This window comes from Peromyscus californicus, unplaced genomic scaffold (assembly GCF_007827085.1).
Source record: "Peromyscus californicus insignis strain IS unplaced genomic scaffold, ASM782708v3 Scaffold_17__1_contigs__length_78620276, whole genome shotgun sequence".
Taxonomy (NCBI): domain Eukaryota; kingdom Metazoa; phylum Chordata; class Mammalia; order Rodentia; family Cricetidae; genus Peromyscus; species Peromyscus californicus.
This window is the reverse complement of record NW_026294469.1, coordinates 58,256,674-58,276,656: the sequence shown is the minus strand read 5'-3', so window position 1 is coordinate 58,276,656 and position 19,983 is coordinate 58,256,674. Positions and strand designations below refer to the sequence as shown.

Here is a 19,983-nt window from a genome sequence, read left to right as displayed (position 1 = left end):
CAGACGTTGGCCACCATTGTCAACCACCCCTGTTCATTTTCAGGTCAGCTACCTGGAATGGAAGCAGCTGGAATTCAACTCTTCCCCACGCGGTCCCACCAATTACCTCAATGTGCCCTCTCTCAAAATGAGTGTAATTTGGCCTGGAGGAAAGCACAGCTCTAGGTCCCTGGGGAATGCCAAGCAAATCCTGCAATTTTTTTTTTTTTTTCTCTAGTGGAGTTGAAATCTGACCATCACGTCTCAGTGCTCACACTTCCTATCTCCCAGGTGTTTTAGCTTAATCTCTAAGCCAATTTAGGAAGGAAAGACTGAACTTTAGGTCAGGATTCTCCCCAAACAGAAAGTTACAACCCCGGTGCTCCCTTCTATGTCATTTAGAATCAAATGCTGCATTTTCTTAAGAAATAAGGGAGGATTTGAGTAAAACTGTGAAGGTAATAAAGGCAGCCTGGAAGTTAAGGACCAACATTATCAGAAAATGGAACTTTAATATTCTAAGCAGAGTATAGCGCTGTAACATAAACACACCTGTGAATCCAAGTTTAGTTTGGAAGTTAGAGATCTCTAGCCCTTCAAAGAAGAAAGCCTCTCAAAGTACCTCCAACTTCTAAGAGGAGGGAAATCAACTTGAAGAACTGTTCTTCAGAAGAAAACTTCTCTTTGCTGGATAAAACGTAACAATTATCTATACTGTTTACCTTACATGATATGATACTGCAGCACGTAAGTTAATGTCTATTTAAAAATGTTTAAAAGCCCGTAGGGATTTCAATGTTCTAAAAACACCCAGGAGTAACTTCCAGTTCCACCTAAGTCTGCAAAATACAATTCTTTTCTTAAAATGCCCCATCACCTTGGACACATTTGTCTGTACACAGATCATTGTTACAAGACCCTATCCCTCCCCGAAAGAGTTTCTAAATGGTTTATAAACATGCAGAATTTCGTTTTTGCCACCGTCCATAATTTTTATCACATGTAATTGTGCCTCATGTCATCTTAGAGTTACGTTTGAAAGTATTAAGAGCCAACAATGAATAAATAAAAATCTAATCAGACACACAAAAACTTGAGAACAGTTGATCTTCCACTGTTTTTCACTTATTATGATGATGAGCAAATGTGTCTTTGTGTAAGTCGGACAATATTGGAGAGGATAAAAAAAGCCCCATTACTGCATTACATGCACTTACTGCATATGCTAGGAGGCAAGCATTTAGGTTTGCTGTGGGGAGCAAACATGTTCCCACTGAATTCTCTTCTCAAGGTAAAAGTAAGCCCTGATTTGAACAACTTTGAAAATTGTCCCAGCCAGTGTCTAAAAATTGATATATTCTCACTGGCTCACAATCCAGAGGCTTTTGTTCTGTTCACGATAACTCTCCTGATGGCAGACTGCTAACCATGGACATGGCCCACCATAAAGGAGGACACCACGGCATTTCTCACGGTGGTGGTGACAGTTTTCAGCTGCTTTGGGAATGGAACACACACAACATTCACAATTAGAAAATCTGACCACGGTTGCAGTTAAAGGAAGGTAAAAAAAGCTGTTTAGCCAGTAAGGTGTAGGGAGAAAAGTAATTATCCTCAAGCCTTTATGGTGGCTTCCCAATATTTCACACACACACAAAAAAGGAGCATCACCAAAACAGACAGTATTGTACTGTAAACCAAGTCCACAGTGGGGCAGGAAGCATGCAATTCCCCAGCACAATTTCCTGCGGAGCAGTTGGAAAGGCATTTAAACAGCATCCAGCTAGCTTCTCCCCCTGACTATTCCTCTGCCTAGGCCTCCTTTTCCCTGTCCCAATGTCCTTCCTCTAACTCCTGAAACAATGCCATCACCTAGCGCTGGGAGCCGGATGCTTCCCAAGTGTCAAAACATTCAAACCCACCAGAAATCAGGGGTTAAATAAAGCGCACCACATACACATTTTCTTCCTAAGAAATTAGCCTCCCGGCAAAAATGTTCAAACTGGCATCCATGAATCTCAAGCAGGGATTTTTGGAAATTTAATCAGAGGCAGATGAGCAAGAGGTAGTAGCAAGAGCTTCTACAATCTCAAGATTAAGTGTCTGGTGAATATTTACCAGCTTAAACCTCCAGAATAAAATCAATATAATTTTGTTTGAAGGAATTAAATACAGACAGAAAAACAATTTTATTGTTATCTTAAAATCACTAAATTAAAATATTCTGCATGTCAATAATACCAAATAGCTCACACACACAAAAAGAACCCTAAAGTTTTCCTGCATGCTTTTTCTTTGATATTTTTTTAGATCAGTGGGCAGCTAAAAAATTAGGCTTGTGATCTAAGCAAATTTTTTTCTCTGTATTAGCAACTAAACCAACATTTTTAAAATTAAAATGCATTTATATTGGTTACTTTTATTTATAGTAAGAGTTCTGAAATAGTAATTGTTTAAAATATCTTTTAAAATGTCAACTGCAATTTGCATAATGGATACACTATGGAAAACTTTAAAACCTAGTACTTATCTGTAGCTGCCTCAACCATGAGTTTTTTTTAAAGGGCCATATTAAAATTGTACTTAGCAATGTTATTTCTGGTGCTATTAAAATATTAATCATTTTATGTTGCCACTTTCCACGACAAATGCATGAGAGCTGAATGAAGCCTTCAGACCTCCACACTTCAGCTTGGAAAATGAGGCTTACTGACTGTGATTGTCACTTGTGTGTAGGTGAACTGTGTTCCAACAAGGACTGTGAGCTGAGAGGTCCTGCTAGTCAGATGTTTCTGTGTTTGGGCGGCCTTCATATCGGAAAAGAGCTTGCCTTCATTTTTTGCCTTTGAACTTTCTGAAGATGAAAGCCTGCATAATATGACCAACGGTTGGAGTATAAACATGGCGAGTTCGTTCTCATTTGCCTTCTGAGATTTGATGACTTGACAGATAACTATTTCAAAACAACTAGTTCGAAACACGGTTTGAAGCTTGTTAGTAGGAAGCAAAAAGAGCAATTAGAATAATCACAGGTTTCTCTGTACGGCTTAACACATGCACACGCTGGCGAGAGCCGATGGTGTGATCTGAAATTACCAGTAGGAAGAAATTTTGCCACTTTTGTTTTTAATTTCATTTGCCAGGATTTTATCTATGTGGAACTGCCATATTTTTAGATATTTTAAGCTATATGGAATTTGACCAAATAATTACTCATTAAAATTTGAATTCGGTGAGCACATAAAACATTAGAAAAAATTAGGTTCAGAATTATTGCTATTTTCTTTCTTTCCTTTTTTTCTTTTTGGTAAACCAGGTAATAACCAGTACTTCTTATGGCCTGAATGAGGACAGACTGTGGCACAATTTGACATAAGTTGAGATAATAACGCTTAAAAGAAACATTTCTTCCATGGTTGAAGAATAATGCCTTTAAATTTTCAGTTAGCTGAGATTGGGATCCACTTACATGCAAGGCAATAATGCATAGGGGGAAAAAAATCACACACACAAAAATACTTGGCCAAGTTCACTGACCTCTCCCCTGGGGCGAAGCTGAGTTTTACAAACATTTTCTCCTTTAGACTCAAAATTTATTCTTTGGTAGCTTTCGGGTTAGGATTATTCAAGGTCTTATTTTTATGAAGTCCACACTTCAGGAGAAATCACTGTCTTACATGCAAGCGTGGAAGCAATTTGGGCATATTAACAGGGAAATTTTCTATCTTAAGGTAATGAAGTCCATCTACATTTTCCTTTGTCTGTCCCAAAATATCATTGATTAAAGTGTTTCTCTTGCTGGGAAGTAGAAGGAAAACGGATTTTACAATCCCTGTGTTTGCTGGTTCAAAAAGAAGATAATCATAATTGTCATGCTGCTCTGTATTCTTGCTGCAGCCTAAAAATCACAGTGTTTGGGAATGATTTTCCATTTTTCTTCTTTTGTTTATTCACAGGGAAAAACCTGCTTCCTCTAGCCTCTCTCAGTTCAGAGAGTTCAAACTGAATTTAAACAAGTAATTGACTTGTCACTGGGGGGAAAAAAAAGAAAAAGGAATTCAGTGCTAGGCTGTCTTCAGAGGAAAACCTGGGCCACAGAGATGGCCAGGCAGAACAGCTCAAGTTTTAATTCACAATGGACTCACAGACATACATACTCAGGACACACAAGCAGACCCCAGAAAAACAAAATTCTAGAACGGTAAAGTCACGTCCATAGGCATGTTGAACAATTAACACATGGTATACACAATCTCCGCAAGATGTCTGGTACTAAACCGAATGCAGCTGAATGTAGAACTGGAGCCGGTACAATACACACTGTAGAATAAACAGAAATCCATTTCCCCAGGGTACGCAGGAGGGTGTTTTGGAAAGTGGTCTAGAACTGGCCCTTCTGTGGCACACACACAACTGGACTTTGCTGACCGCTTCATAAAGTTAATTGGAAGCACTGGTAACTACCCAAGGTTTCCAACATCTTCTGCTGAGGCTGTACAGGGTTATTTTTTCTAAATATAATGTATGTACAATTTGCCTCTTTCTAGTGTTTGAATCAATAGAGATACACATCACCAGATTTGTTTTTAATAAACGTCTTAAAACAGTTCCTATAAATACATTTCCTGTGACAGAGTGATCTTGATTTTATGAGTACCATCCTCTCAAAAAAAAAAAAAATCTAACAACCAAAATATTTGGCAACTGTGAGGGCATATTAGTGATATGATGTCATAGTCAGCATTTTCTTATGGTAGAGGCAATTGGCAAGCTGAGGGAATGGAATACATATTTTTAAAAATTCCTTTGGGCCATAAGGAAATTAAAATGCCCAAGCCTTAACTAAAAATTTGACAATTCAGCTGCTTAAGATGCAAAACTAATAATTAACATATAAAATTCACATCACTGGTAACCCCTAAAGTTAAAAACCATAACAACTTATATTTGTTGTAATACATAATGTAACATATAATCTTTTCATGCATATGCATGTAATATATAATGCATAACATATAATCCTTTAATGCACAGGGTAACAGAATTTGGGCTCTATCTTACTATTTCAGAGACACTGCTGCCTGCTGATCACACCAGCATCACCGTTGGTGACGTTTATATGAAAGGGGCTTCAGTGGTATTGATTATGGTGTGTTTGGTAATGTCCAAGAAGCATCAGGCGAAAGTCCTAAGGAGGTAGGAATCCCTAACATTCGCAATTCAGATATAATTCTTTTTTAAAAATGAGTTAAATAATCCCAATATTTAAGATCACTGCTTTAAATACTGATCAACTTAGAATCCAAGACATATACTTCCAATCTACTTTATTCACCACATTTAACTATTGTTCTGAGTACATGCGATATTCTTTAAAAGGGATTTGAAAAAGGAGAGTATTTATAAACTTGTGGTGATTGACGGATACTTCAAAATAAAAGCAATAATTCAACAGTGGCTAACTCATAGAATTGGGTGTTTGTTAATCTCCTTAAACCACTCTCAAATGCTTATGTATATGTATATATACCAGTATAGCCCACTAGAAATAAGCATTGTGTATACATCTGTGTGTACATGTATATATATATATATATATATCCATATATATATGGGCTTACATGCATATAACAGTACACACATATTTAATTTGCTTGCACCAATCAGTACAGATAAACTGGGCCTCCGTGAAAGCTCTGATCGGTCCGTTCTGGCCCAACTAGCACACTCTGATTAAGATCAACCCAAATGCAAGTTCAATGTACAAAATGAAAACAGTTCATAAATGGCTGCTTTTCACTTCCACCCCATTCTTTGCTATTTTAAAGTGAAATCTTGCTCCTCCATTGCCCAACTCTTCTAAGAGCACCACATACCAGTTTAAAAAATATTGAAATCTCTTTCCTTCAGAGGGCCCAGGCAAAGGAAAAAAAAAAAAAAAAACCTCCAGATGGCAAGTATAAACCTTCTGCTGAGGTTATGTACAAGATACCAGACACTTTCCCCCACTTAAATAAAGCCTTTCTGTTAGAAGGGGGGAAATAGAGGAAAACGCCACACAGCACAAATAACTTACAATATCGTTACATGCACGAACAGACCCCCCCCCTCCTTTTTTGGGTTAAAAAATAAGCTTATATAATCTACCCCATCAGATGTGTCAGTTTTTAAGTTTTTGATCTATTTTAACCTCTTATCTCCTCTCCACTACCCATGGCTTCCAACTTAGTACGACTTTAGATAGCACAAAAACCTCAGTCCGGAGAGAAACTTACCCCCAATTTTCTCTCAGGCTAACTTGGGCTTTCTCGGTTCTCTTCATAATCTGCTCCTCCTTCCCATCATTTGAAAGCAAAAAGAATTTGCCAAAAGTCCCTTCATTATCATTACTATTATTATTTTAAATCGTACAACCTCCTAAGTTTACCTGACTGCAAACTTTCTGTCTGGGATCTACTTTCAGAAGCTTTGAAAAGCATCGACGGTTCTACACTGGGGGTGGGGGGGAGGAGAAAAAACGGGAAGAAGGGAACAGTAACATCCTAGGACAGATGATAAATATTTCATGGCACCGAGAAAGGTACGGCAGCCCTGCACAACTTTGCAAACAATGCTCCCCGCCTAGGATGCTCATCCCTGTGACCATAAAACTTGTCCCCAATGCCCCTCGCAGCCGAGTTCGCTTACCGCTTTCCCATTATAGTAGTACATCAAAGAGTTGCCGCCCATGCCCGGGATGGTGTATGCGCAGTACATGGCCTCGGATTCTTTTTTCTCCTCAGTACCACTCTAACAACTTTTATTTCAAACTCGCTGTCCCTTTTTTCACAACAATTCCTTCAGTTGCATTTTCCCATATGGCCGGGCCAAGCGTGGTGAATATGCAAAGCAGGAAGAGACCATTCCTGGCGGGCGGGGGAGGCCGCGGCGCTGCTGTCAGACGCTCAAGTTCGCGCAGGCTGGAAGGCGGCCCGGCCTGTGCAGCGCTGCAGCCCAGCACTCGAGATCGCTTCAACTTTTCCGAGGGGTTTTTATCAGTTCAGTTCCTCGAATAATGCCGATTCCTACAAATTCCTGCAGGCTTCACCTCTTTTGCGCTCGCTCGCTCTCTCTCTCTCTCTCTCTCTCTCTCTCTCTCTCTCTCTCTCTCTCTCTCTCTCTCTCTCTCTCTCTCTCTGTGTGTGTGTGTGTGTCCCTCTGTGTGTCTCTCTTTCTCTCTTTTTTTTTTGTTGTTGTTTTTTGTTTTTTTGTTTTTTAGGCACCCCTTTTCTTCTCTAAAATTTCCACTCAACTGCCTTAGGGTAAAAGTGGAACAGGGTCCATTATTGAGCAGAATACAAATGCGGTTAATTGACTCCCCCTCTCTCTCTCTCCCTCTCTTTCTTTTTTGTTTTAATTTGATTAAAAAGCGAGTGGCAGGAAGGGAATCGTACGATGCACATCTAATAACTCTGCCATCTGTCTCTGCTGCTGGCTAGCGCCCAGCATTGTACGCAGCTGCCTGAGAACTCGATTCGGAGAAAGGAGGGGGGGCGGGGGTTAGTGGAGGAAGGGAAAAAAAAAAAAAAAAACCACCACGTCTCTGACCTCGCTCAAACAGAGAGAGGGGGCAGTGTTTTCTGGCTGCTTGGTCAACAACCTACAAAACCCGGTTGCGGAATGAAACAGAGTAACAGCGGCAGGCCCAGGGCTCTGCAAGCCCCAGGCTCCCAGACCCGGGCAGAGGGTGGCTGCTTGCCGGTGAACTTCACCTTGCCACGCCGAGGCCGGCTGCGTGGTCAAAAGCGAGCTAGCTGAATGCCATGAGGCCAGGCTTGCCCTCCTTGGGGCTGAGCACCTCAGACCCACACACCCTGCTGTCTGGAGTGCTGTGGCAACGAGGAGCCCAGCTGCAACTTAAGCTTGCTTGTTGGTTTGCGGCATTCTAAGGCAAGTTTATTGGTTAAGTCCGAATCTACCAATAGCTCACAGCTGTCAATTCCTGAAAAGGCACCTTAGAGACCGCGTTTTCAGAGTTTTGTCTCATCCCAGGAGCCGGATTTCTGCATAAATATTTTAACAAGCGTTCCATGCACGTTTTTGTAAACTTAAATTTTACAAAACTTTAGGAAAACGAGAATCTTCCTTCACCTTTATTGATCACGACTGAACAATAGAATTGCAAGGTTTCTAACAAGCCAGGGGATATTTTTGTTGTCTTTTGAAAAATATATCAACTAACAAAGGGGAGTTAAAATTTAAAAAAAAAAAAAAAGGAAAGAAAGAGGTGTGTGTGGGGTGGGAGGGGGGGAGATGGGCTGACGTGAGCTTGCCAAATTCAGAGCATCACAGGAAAGGAGGGCCTCTGGGAATTGATCCCAAATGAAACTAAATCATTTGCATATGCCGAGGCAAATGCCACTGAGCACACATCTCCTCTTCAGAATCAACTTTAATAATGCAAAGCACCTATTTCCTTACAACTCAACACGGCAACAAAACACATACAGTATTAATAGACAACGACGACGGGCAGCGGTGGACTGAAGGGCGAAGCCTAGCTAAGGGTGGAAAGTTTCGCAGACACACACACACACACACACACACACACACACACACACACACACACACACACTCACACACGGCCCAGAGGTTTGCCTAACTCACTTGCTCTGCATTTATTCGGAAGGTCCCCAGAGGTTTCTGTAAACAGTACTTGAATTATAATCACACATTTCATTCAAATTTCATGCTTTGAGGATTTTTTCCTCATTAGAACAGTTAGTTGTCAATCTGACAGGATCCCATTTGTACCCTTTAAACCACCCTCAGTGTTAAGCACCCAAGGCCAGGGTGCTCACTCCTAGAGGACAGTGTGTAAAAACCAGCACTCAGAGAGACGCTGGAATTTGGAGACAGAAGTTGGGGTAGGGTTGTTACTATTTTTCCTTTGTTGTTCTCAAAGAAACCCCTTATTTAGGGGACTGTTTCTAGATCTTACCTAACTTCCTGGATAGGACTACTAGAAACATGAACTATTTTCATAAACAGTTCTCTCTTTTATCTACATTAAATCTCTTTTCTCGAGCATTTTGCAAACATGGAAATGCCTCTTCATTAATTATATATAAACTCATACTTCAATGGGCTATAATCATAGTTTTAAACTTGAAGATCTTATTTCTTCAAGAAGGGTACAAATAAAATACTTGAATTTGATAAGGTGAAACAGACTTTAGGGTCTTTCGATTTGGTGTCTGGAAGTAAAAACAAGTAAAATAGGACTAGAGCATTAAGCTCTTAGGATTCATTAACTGATGCAAAAAAATTTCTAACATTGCAAAAGTACATTTATATTGGTTAATCAAGATTATAACTTTGAAGGGTTATTTATGAATTACACCCAGGGAGATGGGGTGCATTATCCTCCAGTGGTGTCTGCGTTTTGGATTGCTGACCCTGGGGTATATTTCAGTCACAGAACCCAGGTCAGTGCCTTCTCAACTGAGAGAGCTCTTCAATTCCAGACTTTGAAGTTGTCTTTGTAACAGAAATATCATTCGTGATAAATTTTGAGTGTGATGCGTGGGGAGTGAGCAGACACAACTGAAGCTACATGCAAGAATCCATGTGTTTGCTGATAGTTTAAAAACAAGTATTGATCTTAAGCAGCCAGTTTGTAAGAGACCTTGAACAGGCCTTCTACTGGTTTGCATCAGCGGATACCTAACTAGCAGGGGCTCAGCAGAGAGGCCCCTTTCATCACTGAAATGACAGCCAGGATAAACACTGGGCCAGGACTCTCTCTGGCACTTAACTACCAAGCATCATTGGGAATGCAGTAGATAGTGAAACTAGTCATCAATATTTATTAAATAATAAAACTATTACTGAAAGATAGCAATACCATTTTTTTTTCCTTCTAGAATCTAGTTAACCATGTGTTATTTTTTTCCAAGAATTCCTTGGCAGGATACATTTGAGGTGAAGCACATTTGGTGCTTGAACATATATCTACCATGTAACACAAAACTGAGGATTCTTTGAACAGATCCCAGAAAGGTAGGCAAACATTCAGGAAGATCCTGCAGGGTGAATGAATCACATAATGGAACAAGTAGCTGCTCAAATCCTACAGTTCTTGAAGGCAGACCCTTGGTTAATATATTCATTCAACCATTCCACAAACACTTTTAAAATGATTCCCATCTTCCCGTTATGCTCTACCCTAGGTATGAATAGGACTCGGAGCTAGGTCAGCATTCTTCCTAACAGAGACATGCGATACACGCAGACTCCTGAACACAATCAAAATTATGACTAATGATTACTGCTTTAATTCAAGTAGGAACAATCTTGAAAAAAAATGTGAAAAAAGTAAACTCCCAACCACAGAGCACATTAAAGCAGAAAAATAACTGCAAAATTACATAACCACAGAGTCCAAATAAATCTAACATACACATACATGTCTGCCAAAATAAATTGGGGGGAGGAGTCTAAATATGAACTGAAGAATGAATGGATGGACGGACGATGGATGGATGGATGGATGGATGGATGGATGGAAGGAAGGATGGATGGATGGATAGATGACGGTCACATGGAAGGGATGTCATGCCCCTATCTATCATATAACCTGGAGTTATAACTCCATGTCCTCGTTTAAATCACTAATTACTTAAAAGTTTATATGTATTCGGAGTTCTTGCCCCTTTATTATTGACTTCTACAATGCTAGTCTCATTTATGTAGCATAACTGAATTCAGTAAACATCATGAATTAGGAGATGGGGATATCTATCAACCCAGTGATTAATAGCAAAACAAATAAGTAAGACTCTACATAAAATCACCATATTTGTCAAATATGTGTGCCACTGATTTTCTAAATGAGAAGACAGTACTCAATATGTCTACAAGGATAAACAGTTTAAAGAACCAAGACCTTTACTTGCTTAATTTTCACGACAGGTACTTTGTGGGAGGTGTTTCCATTCTTATTTTCATGACAGGGGATTAAAATCGAGAAGCCTTAAATGACACTTCATAGACCAAAAAGAAACTGAAGCAACAGAACCAGGATGTGAACAAAGCTATGGCACCAAGAAGGTCCCCACTGGAGGATGGGACTGTCAGTCTAAGACTGACACCATTGCTACTGTACAGCAGAAGGACCCTGGCCAAGCCAGGCAGCCCAGGTGTAAGTACTAACTTAAATCTTTATGTCAAACACTGGCTCCTTTCTGAGACACAAGAGAGAGAAGATGGCTCCCTCAACAGATCAGCTAGCTGTGTGTTATAAATGGGAGACTGGGAGACCATTTCCTCATCTCCCTATTTCCTCTCTGTAAGAAAATAATCACTATCCCGAAAGGTCTTAGGCCCTGGAAGTTTACTAACAAAAGCGGGGGGGGGGGGGGCATAAAATTACAAAGCCAAATTAAACTCTTCATTACCAAGCAGATGCCTAATAACAATTATTCTGGAAATTTTAGACCATTAGTCTAAGAAGGATGCATGTACTGTAAGATATTGAACATTGATTTCTGGTGATGCCTTGGGATTCAAAAGTATGTTTCCATATCTAAAATTAGAAGAACAGAAAATCTTGCCTCAGCAGCAGGGGGAGGTTACCTAAGCTACCCTGCACCACTGAGAAAATGAGGTATTGGTAAGTACAGTTGACTCCTATCATTCCCTCTCCAGCAGGAGTCACTCTAAATGAGGGAGTTAACTCAAGCTAAGTTGCTGGAGGGCTTTACATAGGAAATGCTTAGACATAAACTGTTGTATTAGGAAAATTTTCAATAAGCTCTGCTGGTTGATGGTTATTTAGGGGTTAATGTTTAATATCCAAATTAAAGTGCAGGGACAAAAATCCTATTGGATGTGACTACATGCAACTTTATTAAAGATCTAATAACCAAAATAATGAGCTACGTACAGAGAATCTCAGACAGACAGACATGAACAGTCAGTCTTTCTGCTTCTTCCTCCCACTCCCTCTCTCTTTACTCCCCACCCCCCAACTTTACCTCTCTCCCCCTTTCTGCCTTTTCTCATTTGCTGTGATGTTCATAAGCTGAGGCAGCTTTGCAGTCCAGTAGTGGACTCTGATAAACCTCTCTGTCTTCATCTCTCTCTTTCTGTCTTGATATTGAGGTGTTTAGAATGTAAAACATTTTTAGGTGCTCTTAAAAAACAATGAAGAGTGCTTACTTTAAAGAAAAATGTTTTCTTGGGGACAGAGAGACTGCTTGATGGTTAAAAGCATCTATTGCTCTTCCTGAGAACCCGAGTTCGATTCCTAGCCTGTAACCATTGCCTGAAAGTACAGTTCCAGGGGGATTAGAACCCTATGGCCTCTGTAAGCCTCTGTACTCATGTGCACCACCACCCCAACACACACACACACACACACACACACACACACACACACACACACACAATTAAAAATAATAAAAAATATACTAAAAATTTAAAGGTTTCTCTCAGAATCCTCTTTACTTACTATGCTCATGTATTAAGAGAATATATTTAGCTCAAATAAATATTCTTAAAAGATAGATGAACCTGTTTGAAATAAATAAATATGATATTACTAGCTCTTGGATAAAGGTTGAAGTGATTTTGCCACCAAGTCTGACTTTCTAGGTTTGGTCCCTGGTATTCACATGTTGGAGAAAATTGATTTCTCCAGACTGTTCTCTGACCTCCACATATACACTGTGGCAGGCACACACACACATATGTATCTATACACAGTAAATAAATGAATGTAAAAAAATGCAGAAAATTCTCAAAGTAAAAGCCTTCACAATGATCTCAGTGACATGATCATGCTCTCATGGCATAATAATTTTGTTAATATAGGCTACCACATACATGGGTTTCATTTGGAAGTAGCTTTTCCTGCACAAATATATCAAAACATGGGCAGAGACTATGAAATCGAATTTCTGCCGTGGCTTCCTGGATGTGAGTTCCTATGTAATCTTCAACTCGATTCTTTTATGGCATGGGTTCATGTGTAGACATTCAAATAGCTCATGACATGACCAAATATTTGTTTTCTTCATGGCTGAACTAAGAGCTTGTAGTCATACTGATTGTGAGTACTTCACACTGATTACTAAGGTAAGCAGTGAAGGATGTTTGGTTTGAATGAGATTTGTTCCATAAATATTTGACTTCTACCATTGGGCCATATTCTTCCTCCTTGGGGAAAAAGAGTTCTGAGTTCCTCATTTTGCATTGTGTAGTATTATTAGCAATTGCACAGACTTGTTATTTGGGAGACATACAGTAGCATACAGAATCAATGTGAAAACCAGGTTCCTGAATCCTGTGTGCACTTCCTCTGACTTTCCTCAGGGTCTCACTCTTCTACCTACTTTCACCCTTGTGTGGTAAAGAATTCCATAGGCATGCCTATTACGTAACTAAACTCAACCGCTATGAAAGTCACTAAGCCAGAGGTCTAAGATGCCATTCCATTTACAGACAGGCCAGCCTGAGCTAAGTCACTAAAGCTGGACATCAGCTTGCAAGACGAGAAAATACAGACAGGCCTGTTTGATCCTGTGGGAACTGTAGGCTGGACTCAGATGGACGTTCATATCTCTGTTCAAGTTCACACCAGTGTACAGTCATTTTAGACACACCATCTAGTCCCTCAAATACTAAATGAAATCATGAGAGAGAACACAGACAATGTTTCTGAACACAGAGAGGACACCTTATTTAAGGAGAGGAAACTCACTCTGCTTTTATCTTACCCCCCCTACCATTCTACACCCCACCCCACCCCCGCACCATTAACCTCTTCCCCCTGGGAGAACTGAATTTTTTTTAATTGTTTAACCTAACCCAGTGTGATCCACAGCCAGTCTCTAAGCATCATATACAAACAAACCACTTCTATTTTGGTACAAGGAGGAAGCACCACGCTGGACAATAGGAGAACAGGGGCTGAGGAAGTTGACACAGGGAGCTGCACTTCCTAGAGGGCTAGCTCACAGGCATACCGCAAATCTGAGTCCAACAACACATGAGAACGACTACACCGTCCTTCTGATGCACAGACTTAAAAAAAAAATGTCCCAAAGTTAAAGGGGGAATTCTGTCTATTTGTTACACTAAGGACTTACTTTTGAAAACTTATATATATATTACACACACTAAGAATGGATTGATGAAGCTCATTGGAATTTGTACACAGAATGAACAACAGAATCACACACTTTTTAAAGATTTACCAATAGATATTTGGCTTCCCAGCACATTGCTCAATAATCGGGGTGGGGGCAGTACCACAATGAAAGTAATTTTCATTCAAAATAGACTAATTGTCTAGGGCTTGTGAACCCCCTCTGGAGTGGAATTCTAGCAATTTCCTGAGGTTCCCGTTGATTACATTTAATAGTTTGACATCATTGAGCAAGTAGAACAGCAAATTGCTGGACAGAGAACAAACAACTTTCAAATACTACGGAGCCAATCTCTGGCAATGCTTATAATAGAAAGTAGAGGTGATAGGAATTGAGAAAACTTTCAAGTGAAATGAAGAGTGTGTGTACAAGGACAGCATCAGGCAGGCCCAGTGTTCAAGTGTCTAGCTCATGTTCCTGTTTTACAAAGTTTCTGCTTAAAATGCTCCTTTGTGTAACTGGAAGCCAATCATTTTGTGTTAGAATTGAAGGCATTTTAAGGAGGAAACAGGAAGGGATGACTATTAGGCTCCCTAAGGGAAGTGGGATGGATTACACCGTCAGTGACTCACCCCTGTTCCAAAGACTGTGCTCCTCAACTCTAAATGACCTGGAAGCGACCTCTGGTTCTATTAATCCTCAGTCCTCACTCTACACATAAACACAGGGATGACCATATCTGCGCAGGTGAGGCAAGCCTGGCGTCATCTTCATCAAGAGACCAGGCTCCCGGCAGATCTCTTGAGTGTCTCAGAAGAAATGTTTTGTAGAAGCTAAGTCACAATTAAGAAAAATTCTGGGTCTCTGCTACATAAACTGAAATACATGCCTGAGCATTTATCCAACACAAACAACATCAAAATAAGAATTGCCCAGTGAAAGTTTGGTGTTGACACATGCGGACTTCTAACACTAGACTAATTTAACCATGCTGAGTGGTGACTGAGCAGAAGGAACAAGTAGTGAGGATCTTACGTCTCTCCATTTATGGCTGGGCAGAATAACTGACTCAAAAGGAGCTAGCAGAACTTTTTAAAAGATTTATCTTTACACTAGTGTGTGTGTGTGTGTCTGTGTGTCTGTGTGCGCGCGTGCGCGTGCGTGTGTACTGGACAGGTTATAGAAGACTATTTTCTCCTATCATCATGTAAGTTCTAGAGACTGAACTCAGGCCATCAGGCTTTACCTGCTAACCCATCCTCCAAGCAGCAGCATTATTGTTATCCGTACCAAATTGCAAGCAAATTGCTTCTCAATCAGTGGCATGAAACTTCCCTCTATTCTGTTTGACAGGATATTCACATCCCCAAATATCAGCATTTGCTTTCTCCAAACACAACTACAAAATGCTTAAGTTGAAACATGGCTTAAAGTAATCGTTCAGTTCTTTGACACATACTTTGACATCTGTTCAGAAAGTGAAAGTTGTATTTGGTCACCTAGGTATTTAATGCCATCATGAAGAAAATGTGTTCTGTGCAAAGGGAGGGGCCAGAAAAAAACAACATACAGGAATTTGTCAGCTTTAACCATTTAGTACAGACACTGTGCACCCTTCAATTATTAGCAATACTGACTTGCATATAATTAGTGGTTTCTCATATCTTTGATAGTATTATATATTTATTTCATAAAATATGTATTTTTCCATAAGGCTTCCTAAAACTTAGACATTTCTGTATAGAAACAGTAGTATACTTATTAAATGTTTATATATTTATGATGAAAATTATTAAACATAAGAAAGGAAAAAAATAAGTGGATTGTATTTATGTTAAATGTTATGTTATTAAAGACTTTAATGCCAGTAGTGTGGTGCACGCCTTTAATCCCAGTACTTAAGAGGCAGAGGCAGGTGGATCTCTGAGTTGGAGGCCAGCCTGGTCTACAGACTGAGTTTCAGCAGGACAGCCAGAGCTATGTAGAGAAATCCTGTCTCAAAAGACCAAAAACAAACCAAAACAAAGAAGACTTAAGCAAAGCTAAATCTTTTGGCTCTTCAAGAGAGGCTGTGGGCCGAGCTGTCCTTTCCCATCACCTGTGCATGTGGCCTCACTGGACCAGTGGCAGAATGAAAACAAATGGAAACGCTAGGCGAATTTCTTACTTGCTTTTGAAATCTAAACAAGTCCTAGGTTTATCTAAATCTATTCTTCCTTATCAAAAATAAGTCACAGAGCTGAAAGTTCCCCCAACCACTGCCCCCTCAGGTCATACAACTTTGGCTTCTTTTTTATTTTTTATTTATATTTATTTTTGGTAATAAAGAATCTCAGGAAAATCAACTCAGAATGTACAAAGCAATTAAATGTTATTTCCACCTCTGACCGGAAAGAACTTCTCCTGTCATCCCTGTGATTTCCGAGGAACAGACAGACTGTGGCCACAACTGTGGGTGGTATCTGGAAGGTTCTAAGACCCAGAACCACGATGGACAGACATTTCCAGATGAGGACATTCAAGGATATGTTCGTTAGCCCACAAATATTGAACAACATGAACTGCTATCAAATAAATCATGCCCCTGTCTCACTGCCGCCGTACAACAATGTAACAGATGTCATAGACACATAATCGGAGCTCTAACACATTTGCTCACTGGGTGAAGAAAGAAAGAAAACATACATTCATTTGCCTTCCTTAAACAGTGACAGGAATCAACTCCAGAGGACTGGAGACATATACAGGTAAAAGCACCTGCTGTCAGTATGAGGGCCTGAGTTTGATCCCCAGAACCCATGTGGCAGAGGGAGAAAGTCAATTCAATGAAAGTTGTCCCTGATCTCCACAGGTATATCATTCCACTCACATGAAATAAATGAATAAAATGGAATTTAAGGCTTTTTTTTTTTTTTTAAGAAAGAAATTGCCAGGCATGTTGTACACATTTTTAATCCCAGCACATAGTAGGCAGAAGCCAACAAGGCCAGCCTGGTCTACATATTGAGTTCCAGGCCAGTCAGGGCTATACACCCTATCAAAGGAATAAAAAGAAAAGAAAGAAAAAGAGAAGTAAAGAACTCAAGTTCAGAGAGGAGATTTCTCAGATAAATAGTTTAACTAGCTTCAATTTGAGAATATGTCTTCTTAAAAATTAAAAAAAGAACATATTATTAAGCCAAAAAATTAACAGCACCACATTTACTTTACTGATAATACACAATTATAATAACTATTCCACTGACATTCAAATGTTCTAATTATTACTGACTTCCTAAGCCTGGTCTTTCTCTCACTTTTATTAATAAGTTACTGAAATAGAGAGGTAGAGCAAGTTGTATTTGATGGGCTGGCAGAGAGCACACTCATTCACACATACACTTCACCAAAGGGGGCTGTGGAAGGACATAACCTACCTTCTTTTCTGTGGAGTAGCGGATAGTGCCAACAAAATGCCAAAGACATAAAAATGGATACATGCATTGTCACTTTGAGAGGTGACACTGTGAAGTCACTTAGCATGTGTGATGCACACTCCTGTTCATTTCCCAGAGTCTTTAGTTTTTCTTGGCAGGTCATCTCTACTTATTGATGCTATATTCTACCTTAAACATCCCATCTCACAGACCTTTCCTTCAAGGGAGACACCTCATTCTCACACAGTTGGACACTATGGCCCCTTGTCATGGAGGGAAACAATGAAGAAACATTCTTAGCACACCATTCGCATATATTTAACTTTGGCTTTGTTTTCTTTGCCAAAACATTCTATTTAACTAGATTCTAGGCATTATAGAAAAAAAATCATGTTATTTTGTCTCATTGTTAAAAGAAACATGCTGATAACAAAGAAATGCAATAATAATTGCAGTGGCATATGGCTAGTTTTGCTTCTATGTTGCATGGTATGGTACCATGGGAGATGTGATTATATTATTTATGATGTAACTGCAATCACTGGCTTTTTAAGAGTCATATAATCTCTGCATTTATTACTCTACAATGAACAAAACTGGTGCTAAGGCCTCTTTAAAACATTATAAAAGGCATGCTTGCTTGTACAAACAACTGAGGTCATCTTTGTGTACGTCCTCATGATGGTTGCCCAACAAGGAAGTCTAGCACATATTAGATGTATACTGAATATTTGCTGATTTTTGTACATGATATTTGATCCTTAAGAGGATTCTATTCTAAGTGAGTATGTGATTGATGTAAGATCATTGATGTCCACATCTACTGGTTGGTAACAGTTTCTTAACCTTTGGGAGGTTAGATTCCCTTTGATAATATGATAAAATTATATCATCTATTCCTAGTTATCTCCCTGATTCACTTTTCACTAATATTATAACTAGGACTTCATACTAGAATTATCTAAGAAAGGCACTAACATTCTATAAGGACAAACATGAAATACTCTTCAAATACGGATACACATATGCCATAACTGTTATATCAAGGGCTTACTGGGTTCAATCTACCTACCATACAGGAAGTGTATACATATAATAATATATTTTTAATAGCTTTTACTAAGAATAGTGTGTCACAAAGCAAACACTACACCAAGCTATTGTTCTATGGCTTGATCTTTTAGAAAGCCTCTTAACTTATTGACGTCACCCCTGAAAACACCCAGGAGCAATACAATACTGTAGGCAACTGTACAGGTTGCTCTTAAGTCCTAATTATTGGATGTTTGAAAGGCAATCGCCAGAACCTTATACTTTGACATGCCTAGGTGTATGGGAAAATGCACATTTCATTTAACTCTCTCTTTATATTCTTATGTTTTCTAAAAAACAAAACAAAACTGCTAATCATTGACTCAAACAATTCCTAAAATGACTTTCCATGATTGAGATATTTTATCATTATTATTTATGATTTTGCAACAACAACAAGAAGAATAAAACCTTGTGGAAACAGAGAATCTCAACTCTCTTCTACATCTCCAGATACATCTTCATTTCCTTGAATGAAGCACAGGTGTTTCATTTCATAGCTAGTCCAAAGACAGTCACGTAAAGCTATGTTGCTGTGGTGCTTAACACATCGGCATTCACAATGCTTCTGCTGTGGAAGGAAGCTCATACTACAGCACCCTCCTGTGTGATTCATTTAATCTGGGCTCTGTAATCTCAACTTGTGATTACTCTTTTGTTGTTTTTGGATGCTTCGAGTTCTCCAGAAAGTTGAAAGGAAGATGAGCTGTATTTTCTAATGAATATTGCTTTGCTCTCTGTTGTTGAGTTGGGAGCACAGCTGTGCATAGTAGCTTCAATGAAGTGAGGGACAGCCACAGAATAACTTTGCCTGAGTTCACAACTACAGGCTCCATGAAACTATGTGCACTCCTTAAGACTCACAACCACTTGCATTGATTTAAACCTGGAAATGGCATCAAGTAGATTGATTTAATGATCTCAAGAGTGATTTTTCCTCTAATTTTACCCATTTTGCAGAGCAATATACAAGGACTAGGACCATTTCCATTTTGTATATAGTTATTAATATACTATTTTTTCATAAATGAAATGGTTAACAGTAGGGACAGAGCCCAAATTGTTAATTCAAATAAAAACATAATTAAGGGCATTACCTTTTAAAATTATTCATGTAAAGCATTCTTCAAAGCAAAACAATATTTCATAATACAATATGCTAAAATAACTTTTATTTATAATATGTAAGTTTTATATTTATTCCAATAATCAAGTACTATAATGGACATGACATGGGTGTTAGGCGGAATCTCCAACCACACTGCTCCAAGGTTAATCAAAGTGAAGGATTAAAACTCGTGGGCTAAGACCCCCCAGCTTAGAAAAGAAATTCCATTCAGGGAAAATGAAACAGCGCAACCTTT

General features: G+C 39.2%; 1 protein-coding gene across 23 annotated transcripts in view; it reads right to left on the bottom strand.

Moving 5' to 3' along the window:
* Positions 1 to 19,983, bottom strand: part of Tcf4 (transcription factor 4) — a 347,519-nt gene that overhangs the window by 88,725 nt on the left and 238,811 nt on the right. The window contains exon 1 of one of the 23 annotated variants that reach the window (XM_052742454.1): positions 6,667 to 7,040. The exons of the other annotated variants lie outside the window; for them this stretch is intronic. Coding sequence (XP_052598414.1) covers positions 6,667 to 6,735 — 69 coding nt within the window. The 5' untranslated portion in view covers positions 6,736 to 7,040. Of the gene's footprint in view, positions 1 to 6,666; positions 7,041 to 19,983 lie in introns of those variants that run through there. 23 annotated transcript variants of the gene reach the window in all.